This window comes from Megalops cyprinoides, chromosome 25 (genome assembly GCF_013368585.1).
Source record: "Megalops cyprinoides isolate fMegCyp1 chromosome 25, fMegCyp1.pri, whole genome shotgun sequence".
NCBI lineage: Eukaryota > Metazoa > Chordata > Actinopteri > Elopiformes > Megalopidae > Megalops > Megalops cyprinoides.
Window position 1 is genome coordinate 12,540,760 of NC_050607.1, and position 12,426 is coordinate 12,553,185.

Consider the following 12,426-nt stretch of genomic DNA (forward strand, 5'->3'; position numbering starts at 1 on the left):
TCCAGTTAAGACGTGGCTTCGGTGGTGTCAGGCGAAGGCATCGAAAGTTTAACCGGGACAAGACGCACGTGTATGGTCAATTCAACTCAGACACGGTGAGCCTTCCTACATCAAAGCATCAATAACATAATCCATCTTTTTGTATTTATCCAGGTTTGTGGTTGGTTTGCACAGATGAGGATGCATGAGGTTTAGTGTTTTGCTGTTTCAAATGTTCTGCCTGTGTTTGCAGTACGGCTGCAGAGGCATCCAGACACGGAGTTGCACATCTTATACGGACTGCGCGGGCTGCCTCGGGCTCTACACCTGCGACACCTCCCTCGGCACTTGCAACCTAAAGGGACTTTCCCGTCAAACGGGTATCACTCCTTGTTCAATTCGTGTCTTTTGATTTTACGATTTCACAGATCACATTTTCATACTGAGAAATATGTTGACGTTCATGTTATAAACACGAAGACAGCTGAGCAGGAGTCTCCCCCAGCATAGCGACATGTTGGCAATTTTAATCTCAGATTAATAAAATTTGGTTAATTTTACATCTCAGATTATTAAACTTGGAAATGTGAATAGGCCAAGGCCAGGTGTTTTTGAAAAAGCATCTTCAAGATTTCTTTGTCTGAAATATCTGCAAGACCTTAACTTTTCGGCTTTTTTTTTATTACAGATGGATTTTTTCAGAGTCTGCAAGACACCTGACCAAGACTGCAATGAGTTATCTCTTGTTTTGTCTGAAGACTATTTTTGCATTTCTACAACTGTATCTTACATAGATTTTAGCAGAAAATCCATTGCAGTAAAATCACGTCATATCAGATGTCTGACAGTGTAGTATATTATTGTGAATATTTAAATTCAGCTTTGCAGATGTATATGCAGGTTTTACTACACTAAAACGTTCTTTTCTTTTCTAATTAGAAGATAAGTTAAAAGCATACTGCTGTTAATAAGGAAAAATTATAAAATCAGATTTTAATAAGTATCAGCAAATAGACGTAGACGCGTATATGTTTCAATAAAGTTCCTTTTTATTGCAGTTTTGGTGAGTTTTTATTTACTGCCAGCGGTCTTCTGAGATACTGTTTCTCTTCTCCTTTTTGTTGCTTAACAAAAATGTGTAGTCATGCATGGCACAAGGAAATTTTATTTAAAAATTCTGGACATAAAGCAATCAACACCAGTCAAACCAAATCTTAACATGTTGTAGCAGGACACAGAGGGCTTTTATTTCATTTGAAAATCTACGTTGGATGTAGCTGAACACACGCAAATGATTTATTATACTTTATAACCAGGTTAGACCAAAATGTTATCACTCTAAATGTAAATGCAACAGCGGACACTACATGCTAATGCTAATGAGTTGCAGCAGCGGTCAGGTTTTTTGAATTCCACCAGTGCATGACAATATGCAGAATTCATGTTTTATTATTTGATGTATCTTATATGTTGTTATATGAGACATATATTGGATAAATGCATGCATGATGACTCACATTGTTATCCCAGCTGTTTGTATTTGTTTTATACTACTGGTGAATCTGTAAATGGCATAAACTGTACTGTGATTGGGGGTGCAGTATCCACATAGCAAAGTAAAGTAACAGTGAATGACTGACGAATCTTGCCACATCGCTAAGAGTGAAACGGGTGAATTTCCTCTTTTAAACCACTTAACTGTGGACTAGGAACTTTGCAAAAAGCTAAAAGTCCCAAAACGTAAATACAGTGGACTTTTCTGATGGGAATAGAAGTTAGGGAGGGGTTTTAAAGGAGGCTGAGAAGACCATATTTGTTTTCCTATTTATATTTGTTTTCTAATTGAACAAACTTGCAATCTAAGATCAGCACTTAACAGAATTCACCATGCATTGTCAAAAATTAGGATTCATGTCTCAATATACAATTTTAATGGGTTGCTTATTGTTCATTAGCACTACATATCCCTGCTCAGGTAGGACAAGTTTAAAAAACATAGAAATTAACATCCACATGTAGACATGTGGATTGCTATTGATCGTAAACATTACGCTTCAATAACCGGTATTGCAATATGTTCCTCGACCACGTGGTTGTGAAACCAAATGTTATTGTTTTGTTCGGTGTAACAATATTAAGGCGTGAGAGATCAGGGTTCATGAGCTGGGGTACATGCTGTGCAAGTGAAGCTCTTTCTAGGTCAACTTCTGTAGCCACCAGATAAGATGTGGCTGAATTACTGTGTGCAGTAATGTAGTACAGTGATAAGGAACATGGCTTACAACCTAGAGGCTGCTGGGTCAAATCCCCTGGTGGGGCACAGCATCTGAACTTTGAGTGTTTTAGTTATGATATGTGATGCTCAATTAATGCAGCAGTGTGGTATAGTGGAAAGGAACAGGGCTTATAACCTGTAGGTTGACAGTTTATTTCCAAATAGTGGCACTGTTGGGCTAGCCACTTTACCCAAATTACCTCAGTAAATATCATAAAAACAGTGACAAAAAATGTCAGCTAAGTAACATGCTCTGGATAAGCAACTGCAGTACTAATAGTAGTAGTATCAGCATATATATATGAGATGTATATGAGATGTCGGCATACATTAATGTGCATTATTAAAGCCTCGAAATAACCTCTTATTGTTTTGAAAGGCAATGTAAACAGACCTGTTTAGGAATGTCCAAACCCATGACAAAACTTTCACACAGATGGGATTTCCAGTAAGAGCAGTCTTAAGACACGCCCAAGTTTCACGGGAGTAAAAATGAGGAACTGAACAACTTGCCACCACAATACAGGCATATTTCTCACGGCTATCATCTCCAGGGTCTGAAAATTTCAGCAAAAAGGCTGACTTTTTTCTTCGGAAAGCAGCAGAAGGCCATATCTGACCATACTGTCCAAAGATTGTTAAAAGATTCTGCTAAGGTAAATCACTGCATTGTCACTGTTTTGAGTTGCATTATTTTTGTTACTGTTGTTGTCATTTCTGTTGTTGTTATCATTATTGGAAATACTTTATTTTTGTGTTTTTATTCCATGAAGATTTATTCCATTTCATTCTCTGTTATTCTGTGGCGAAATATGGAGATAGCATTTGTTGAGCCACTTGGTCATTTCAAAGCTAGTGTGCCTAGATGATTACTAATTCGTTTTGATATGCAACATTGCCTGAAATTAGTGCAGCAAAATCAAAATGTGCACCATTTTCATGAGACCAATGGGATTATTTATGGCTGTTGTGTTTAGTCTCAAAGGTAACATTAGCCTTTCAGATTTCTCTAGTCATACATTACTTCAAAAGAGCAACCTAGACAAACGTGCATGAATTAATTCATATTTGTCAGATTTTCAGAATGTATCTTCATGTTTAAACTGCATATACAAATGATCACATTCTCTGACAGTGAAATCTTCTACATTGCAGCATGATTACCTTGTCTTCAGTCACTGCCATCCTATGCCTTGTGGTTTTGTCAGCCCAGAGCATGGTTGTGAAAAATGAGGATGAGGGACTTGAAAACTGTATCACTTTCAGAAAGCGTCAAAGTGACTTGTCTCACCACAATCTCACCAACGTGCCTTCCAACCTGCCTGAAGACACACAATACCTGGATCTCTCCTACAACAGTATCTACATGCTTAACCATGACGATATGGCTGGTCTTCTGCACCTCTGTTTCCTGAAACTGACTCATAACAGACTTCAATACATCTCCCCATCAGCCTTCTTAAACAACACCAGGATTAAAGTCCTCAATATCTCCTACAACTCCCTAAAGACCATCCCAGACTTAATTTTGCCACAACTCAGTGTTCTTGACATATCAAGTAACCTATATGACCATTATTCCCTTGGAAGTTCATTCAAGAATCTGCAGTATCTTAGCTCCCTTTCACTTGGGAGCCCAAATGCTGTTGTGGTGAATGTTGATGATTTTGCATCTTTGAGGAATACGTCCTTAAAACGACTTACTTTAGGTGATGGTACTCCGTTGCAAAGCTATGAATCAGGTTCATTGGCTCAGCTGAAATCTCTACATGTGGTAACACTCAGACTGTCATTTTGCCAGCGCTCTGACATGTTTAAGACCATTTTGATGGACTTGGACCAAGCAGGAGCAAAGAAAGTGAGGTTAGTGAAGTTCCTCCCACATTTTTGTAATGTCTCCAGTGATCCTTTTGAGGGTCTAAAAGAAATGCAATCCCTGAACAACATAACATTCGTGGACACCTGGATGAATAGTTCTGTTATGGTGAAGGTACTGAAATACATCTTTCAGTCTCAGACCCAACAACTTGCTTTTGTGAACATCACATACAATGAAGACACACCTGATGGCGTTCAGTTTTCTGGTTTGCCAGGGTACAACCACACAGTCAGCATTCGATCAGTTATCTTCGACCAGGTGCTCCATTATCAGTATAGTTATCCCAAGATCAACATCAGCGTCACTGATCTTAACCATATGGTTTACCTTAAGTTCTCTGGCACTGGAATGAACATTTCCCCTTGTAACCTAATCTCTGCCATGCCATCACTGGAGATATTGGACCTGTCAGACAACCTCCTGAATGACAATGGCTTCTGGTGGCCCTCTTGCTCTTATACCAAGGTCTTCCCATCACTTAGACAGCTCTCACTGAGCCACAACAGGTTCGTTGACCTGGCCTTTATCTCCAGGAAGACCCAGGAGATGGAAGCTCTGGAGTCACTGGACCTGAGCTTCAACTCCATCATGCTGAGGGATAAGTGCTCCTGGAGGCCGCACCTGACAGAGCTCAACCTCAGCAACAATAACCTAGGCGACACAGTGTTTCAGTACCTGTCACCCCACTTCCAAAAGATCAGTTTATCAAAGACAGGAATAACCACTGTAACTGGAGAGGTCCTCTTGAACTTTCCCAATCTTACACACTTGTTCTTGAGCTCCAACAGCATACACGTCCTCCCGGACGATCTTCGTGTTCCAACACTGCTTGTTCTGCATGTGGATCAGAATTCCATCACGTCCATTGGCCAGAGCTCCTTAACAGGTCTTCCTGGGCTGAGGGAACTCAAAGCAAGTCGCAATCCCTTCAGCTGCAGCTGTGACTCGTACTGGTTTGTTACAGCCTTGAATAAATCCTTGCTTCCTGACTGGCCTTTGGATTACACATGCAGCACCCCTCCCTCATTTGCTGGAGAGCCCTTAGAAGAGTATAAACCAGATAAATTATCCTGTCATCCATGGCTTCAAGCTTCCATTGCAGTGCCTGTAGTTGTTGTTATTGCTGCAGTCTTGGGTATCACATTCTACGCTTGTGATGGAGTCTGGTACACTAGGATGCTGTGGGTGTGGATAAGAGTAAAGCGGAGAGGCTACCAGGAAGCCAACAGGCAACAGGAGGCATCCTTGCAGTACCATGCCTTCATCTCCTACAGCCAGCACGACTCCACATGGGTTGATGCTCAGCTGGTTCCCAACCTGGAGGGTGCTGGTCTGTCCCTCTGTATCCATGAGCGGGACTTTGTTCCCGGGGAATGGATCCTGGACAATATCATAAACTGCGTGGAGGGAAGCTACAAGACACTGTTTGTGCTGTCCCAGAACTTTGTTCAGAGCGAGTGGTGCAACTACGAGCTCTTTTTTGCCCAGCACCGGTCCATCAGCATCCGGCAAGATGCTCTGGTCTTCGTTCTCCTGGAGCCCATCCCTGTCGACTCGCTCCCCAGGAAGTTCCTGAAGCTAAGGACCCTGCTCAGGCAGCAGACCTACCTGCAGTGGCCCAAGGAAGAACGCAAGAAGCAGGTCTTCTGGGCCAGCCTGAAGGCCATGCTGCGGACAGCAGACAAAAGCATGATCCTCAAGGAAGTGGCGACAGACATAGTGGACGCTTTCCCCCTGCTGGCGCACGGAGACTGAGCAAGTTACCTCATGGGCATCAGCTGTTCCATGTGACACCATAGATTTTTATTAGCATTTGATACTAGTGGTGGGACATTGAGGTTTTGTGAACCACAGAATGAGTGGAGCAGGTCTAGCATAGGATAGCTCAACTTATCAGGGATTTATGAAGCCACCTCATTAATACTAAATAACACAGTGGACTTCTTTCACCTGTTGATACACAATAATAATTTTTAATTTTGCATTTTCTGTGAGATAAAATTGTGTACACTGGTGATTTTATTTACATGTAAAATATTTGTAAATAAATTATGTTTATACAAATGTTATACCCTATGTCCACATTTCTAAAGAGGATAACTGCTCTACAGTATACAGTTTGGTTATGTCATAAAAATCTAATGTGTATCAATATACATTATAATAAAAAATAAACATAATATAAATTAATAGATGTATCCAAAACAGGTAATATATATATATATATATATATATATATAAATGTGCATTATTGTCATTTTATAGTGTATTACAAAAAATGTATTTATTAACCTCAATCTGTTTATATAAATATTTTTTAAAAACTAGGTATATTTAACATCTGTAAATAATCTCTTTCTGTAAACAATTTCAGCTTTTACGACCAGGAATACTAAGTAATTAAAAATGGGCATCATAAACAACATCAAATAGGTAAAGAAGCTAAAATGTACTGTGTGAAATACACCCCTAATGAAGACAGAGCTCTTTAATCATGAAAATGCCACTTCTACTGATCAAACTTGCATTTAAGTATTGTCCACAGACATAGAAGGAGAGTTACATCATCTTTGAAAACTCGTGGAATGTATTCAGGTCCTTTCTTCAACAATTGTTGCAGTTTATTTTAATATAATAGAACAGTTTATAGGTAGATTATCTGTATCACTCCTTTGAATGCTGAGGAGACTGTCTAGTAACCATAGAGACGGAAGGTTTCTAAATCACCTCTATGTGGAAAAAAATACAATTATTTTAGGCAATTTATGTGGCATTAAACAACATGAAAGGATTCAAAGGGTAAAAAACAAATGTGTGTGTATGTGTATGTATATGTGTATGTATGTTTGTACTGTATGTATGTATTCTGGAAAAGATCTGCAAGAACCAAAATAATACTGTGTGTCTAGGTTGACCTCTGACATTTCACAGGCTTTGGCTGGATTTGCCACAGAGGTTGTATAAAAATTCAGATCTGTTTTGTGTGATGCTTCTGTTGGTGCAGCTGAAAACAGAATTAATTCAGCAGAAGATAAAAAAGAATGCTGTAGTCTGAGAAGCGCTCTGAATACCATGCCAATGAGGTGTGAACAAATGGATTATGACAACTGTCCATACTGACACATGACCTTATTTTCATACTAAGTATTTATGCATACTTTCAGGATGTGTCTCCACCTACTGTTATGTCCCCGTAATTTACTGGATGATAATATTTTTAATCAGTCCGCTGTTTTGATGATCAGTCTGGTAATGCATTTTCTTTTCTAGCTGTGTCACACTTGTTTACATCTGAGAAATAGCCACTTTCTTCCACATATTTTTAAGTGGGTGTTAATACGTACACAGTATATACTAAACTATGTGTGCAATTAAACGTTTTGATAATTCGTATTAACACGAGTTCTAATGCTGTGAGCTCACACTTAACAGCGTTAAAAAGGTTTTATCAATAGAATAAAGCTGTATATGGACAAAGAGGTTCATATGCAAGGACAGATTTATCCAAAGATCCATATCCCGTATCCACACCCTCTCCCGTTTCTAGAAAATGTATTCTGTCTAGCGCTCTGTCACATGATAACTGTAAAGAATATAGCCCATAACAAATGCATTTTGATTGAATGATTAAATTCACAAACATGAAGCATAATGATAACAATAAAACACGTTTCAGTTTAACATTCAGCTTTGTTTGTAGCGGGCTTTGATCCCAGATTTAAAATCCAGTTGTCATCTCCTCCTTGTTCCTCAACTAATCGGAACCTGGGTATGAAAGATAATTCTTGGACTATGTTTCCCAAACGTCTTGCAACATGTACGTCATCATTTTAGTTTTCCCACCGTGCTTCCCAGAGCAGCTACAATTCATTTTACGAGAGCGTCATGGGATTAGTAGTATATAAAAAGGCCGGACTTCTACGACTTTTACAAAGCGAGGTGTCCATTGAGTAAATCTCAAAGGCGACATTAAATAAATTATAATCTCAGTGTGGATGCAATCTACATTTATTGTATAGCGTTCAAAAGCGGTTATCATTGTTGTTAAACCAAGATCGTTAGAGATAACATCTTAAACCACATTACCCATAACCCATTTCGGCACGATCGTCTGCGCACACTCAGTGCGCTGTGAATGGTTGCCCCATCCCTCCTCCCTATTTCAATGTACTGTAAGATGGTGGCTAGAAGGTGCCGCTGCTACACACTGAGAGGCTGAAAGAAAAGGCAAGGCATTTTCGCAACAAATCAAATCACAGCTGAAAAATAAACGCAGAAAGAATTCAAGGTGCCTGCTTACACAAAACCTGGGCAGTTTTGAAAGATAACCATTCCCCGCCCCCCTTTGGTGTGAATATCCCTTGGAGAGGATTCCCAGCAATAGAGACAGGGTGAGTATCCCACAAACTATCGCCATAGACCAGCATTATAAAGTCAGATCACAGGGGTGTCTACGCGTGTATATGTACAGATCCATCTCTCACAAACTACCCCACCCTTTCATCAAGGCTCCCAGTTGTGGCGGCAAGGAAAGCCAAAGGGAGATTGAGTCGAAGCGCCTGTGTCTGGTGGTGGAGCCGCTTGGAGGGAGAGTCGCAGGCTTTGCCGGGGCGGTACAGGCCGCACTGCTGCGAGTGCAGACCGCCTTGCATTAGCTATCGCTGGCTAGCAAGAACCAGCTGACTATCACTTTCTGCTTTTCAGTCCACGGTGTATGTAAGCAGCGCCCTTGGTAGGTTTTCAGCCTGCTATTTAGTTAGTTACATCAGTTTAGATGAAATGTGAATACCTGCCATGTGAATAACTGTTGGGTTACGGTCTGTCGACGTGTTTGTATCATCTATGCACTTGACCGGCTTTTTCATTTGGTTTGAGCACAAAACATCTGTATAGCGTGGGCTTGGATTGTGTAGCTAGCTGGCTTGTGTGAAAACCGACAGTCGCTTACGTTTGTCGAAAAAGACGAGATATAAAGACAGCTGCCAAGCTGAACTGTTAAAATAGCCACTGAAGTGATTTTGTCAGCTTGTTAGCAGGCTAGTTAGCTAGCGTTAGCTAGCTACCTATACCACCCCCACCCGTTGCAGTCCCTCCAAATGTGTCGAAATAAGATAGCTTCCAGATAGCTATCCACATAACGTTATATAGCTGCCTAGCATACTCATTTGGCCGCAGGCGTGATTGAAGTTGACTTAACATGGACAGCTAACTAGCTTGGTGCGTTGTCGTATATCTGTATAACAAATAGCCTACTTTCAAACCCTTTACTTTCCATATAGCAAACTAACTAGCTGTGTCCTTAGCCACAGCGTGTTGTCAGGTTTCATGACGCTAGTATTTAGCTAGTCTGACTAATAATAGTGACTGAGCTAGCTGGCTAGGTAATTCAGCGTTTCCTCTTCCTCCTTGAAGTGATAGGGAGGCGTAGCGGTTACTGGCTTACGAACAGAAGGTTGCGGGTTTAATTCCCACGTGGGGCTGTGCCGTTGAGCTTCGGTCCATAAGTAGCTGCCTATTCAGCTGTAATAACGCATGGTATGTGAAACGGCTACTTTGCAGGATAAGCTTGTCCATTTAAAACATTAGGTATTTATGAAGCTAACTATAGCAGTGTAAATTACATTAACCTAAAGTGCGGGTTCAGCTTTTGAGATGTTGGAGCATATTTTCAGAGATACAGATGCCTAGCTAAAAACTACACGCATGGCTCTCATATGACCGCGGACGAATCTCATGATTTTACTCGTACAACATAACAAGCATACAACATAACATAACACAAAGGTTTACCAGTATTTATTTAAAGCAGGACAAAAATAGTCTTCTAATTACTCTATGACTTCCTCATTTTTTAACCTTTTCATATACGAATTATGAAGTACGTCACCGTGTCTCCGGTAAAAATGTTTAGCTGTCACACCGTGCTTACCTCGCCGTGTCACATGGTAATACTGTAGTAATGCTTGGGCCATGATCTGACTATGTGTTAAGGCCCTTGTATTTATATCTTCCCTAGGCCAATGAAAGGCTGCATTGAAATCAATAGAAATACTTATGTTTTTGTTTATTACCTGTACACCAATTTATGTGTTCAGTGTTTTGTGTCATTAAGTTCTAATTGACAATAATGTCATTTCATGCCTTAGGCCCTAGAGGAAAATTGTTTTGTGGAGAAAGTGGCAACTCTTGTTTTGAAACAGACAAATCAGAATTATGTTTCCAGGTCAGAACATGCTAGTGAAATTAGGCCGTAGACGATCATGCTTTTGCTTGACTGTGAATTCCTGTTGCTAGGACAAATGTCATCTTTGCCTATAGACAAGCAAACTCCACACATGAGTAGGTGCAGACTGCAAGTTCTGAATAATTTGATAAACAGGATTTAGGTAACAGTCTGAAATGGTAAAAAAAAAAAAACCTGTCTGAAATGGTAATTGATGTTGTGACAAAAGGTGCAAAGTGGATTTGACAGAGAAGCCATGCTTGTCAACTGCTTTGTCATGTGTGCGTGGGTGACTTGCCAGCCTTACAAAATTGGCAGCCCAATGCAGCCTAGCAGCCCAGTTAAGTACACAGGAAAATTCCACAGCTGTAAAATGACCACAAAATGGTCTTTGGGGGAGAGCAATGCACTGTCAGATGTTTTTGTGCTCGAGATGTTATTTTGTGTTGTCTTGTCATTGCCAGGGGTGGTTGATATGATACCTGGCACCATTCCCAGGGGTTCCAACTCTGTAGTTTACAGGTGGCCACCAGGTGCACAGAAGCACCCTTTATTGTAATAAACTGCCAACTAGGCTTGTCTTGTGAAACACTATTGCAAAGTATTCTATTACAAGAACAGCTTTCATGTATATTGCTGTAGTTATTTTTTTTAAACTTGGCTCAGAGTTTATTAACATGTTGTGACACTTGACATCACTGTGGAAGTGATCATAATAGAAAGGTTTTTGACTTCAGTTCATAGGAAGGGTTTTTGTCAAGCTCTGCCTGTTGAAACCATGCAAGGCAAGCCTCTGGTCTTGAGGTGCAATTGTGAGAAAGGATGTCAGTGTGTGGATCAGAGCAGAACTTTTAACCCAAAGGGTTGCCGGTTCTGTTCCCTGGGTGGCCACTGCTGTTGTACCCTTGGGCAAGGTTCTTAACCTGAATTGCCTCAGTAAACATCCCACTGTGTAAAAGGACAGCATATGAAAATTGTAAGCTATATTCAAGTTGCTCTAGAGAAGAATGTCTGCTGGGCAAACGTAATGCAGTCTGTAGGATCAAGTATTATCTGTAAAAGCAGGTCCTACATGTCCCGCTCTCCCTATATGTAGCTGCCTTGCTTGCTGTTGCTCCTGAAGTCAATTTGTGTTTGCAGCCAGACAAGTTCACTTGGCATATTGATTGGTGAAGCTCATGGCAAATGCTTGAGTTAATGACTTTGATAGCAGTGTAGTGGTTTGTTCACCTGTTGATTTTGATTCTGAATTTGTTTTCAAGGCAGCAGACTTGCTCTCTCTGTGGTCATGTGGTTTTGGTAAACCTGACCCTGCGTATTTTTGTCTTTCAATATGGCCCAGATCAAATCAGAATCTGTCCATCTTCCAAGGGACCGAGATTTTGGACCTTTCAAGCAATCCAAAGTAGGACGCGGCTTGTACTGTCAGAATTATTCTGGTCGCTGTTCCTTGAAGTCTTTCCAGGACAGTGAAGTCCCTTTTTTGGACGATGACAACCAAAATGGGACGCGGCGGTTCCTGAACGGGGTCATGACGGAGCATGACGCATTCATAGTCCCCATGCCCCCCCAACATGGTTTCTCGTTTGCACCAGTCTTGTTTCTCTTGTCTTTCGGCTCAATCAAAATTCACTGTCTCCCACCTCCAACAGCAGCCTTTACCAGAACAGAGCCCAACCTAAAATGAATGGGCTTACCTGTAGTCACTCCATTAGAGATGGCATGCAGTGCTTATCCGTGGTGAGCACCACATGATCGACTTGTGGTGATTTCCATTGGTACACTAAAGCCCTTCCTGAACAGTACAACCTATATCTCAGTGGCGGGCAGTTGTGGTCATTCAAGGGCGTTGAGGCATGTGAGTTTCTTACTGCTTATTCTGAGTTTTCTGTTTGTTTAATAGAAGCCATTATTTGAATGGGAGATCAACTGCTTGGTGACCTTAGCATAGACCACACTGCAAGTGTAACAGTAAGCCGTAAGGCTGTGTGTCCTCATACTTAACATTATGCAGTACGGTGTGTTTAAATGGTTGGTTTAAAAAGTGAGACATCAAATTGAACTCCTTGA

General features: G+C 40.8%; 2 protein-coding genes across 4 annotated transcripts in view; both read left to right on the forward strand.

The window, feature by feature from the left end:
- Nucleotides 1-3,447: 3,447 nt before the first annotated feature.
- On the forward strand, nt 3,448-5,970 carry LOC118772105 (toll-like receptor 6). The gene has a single exon (XM_036520368.1). The coding sequence runs from the start codon at nt 3,471-3,473 to the stop codon at nt 5,886-5,888; it is 2,418 nt and encodes an 805-aa protein (XP_036376261.1). The 5' UTR covers nt 3,448-3,470; the 3' UTR covers nt 5,889-5,970.
- A 2,340-nt stretch (nt 5,971-8,310) lies between these two features.
- LOC118772094 (CCR4-NOT transcription complex subunit 4-like) overlaps nt 8,311-12,426 on the forward strand; it is a 32,689-nt gene continuing 28,573 nt past the window's right edge. For 2 of the 3 annotated variants that reach the window (XM_036520350.1, XM_036520352.1), the window contains exon 1: nt 8,311-8,524. The gene's annotated coding sequence lies outside the window, so the exon portion shown is untranslated. Of the gene's footprint in view, nt 8,525-8,796; nt 8,866-12,426 lie in introns of those variants that run through there. The other variant, XM_036520351.1, reaches the window with a different exon arrangement.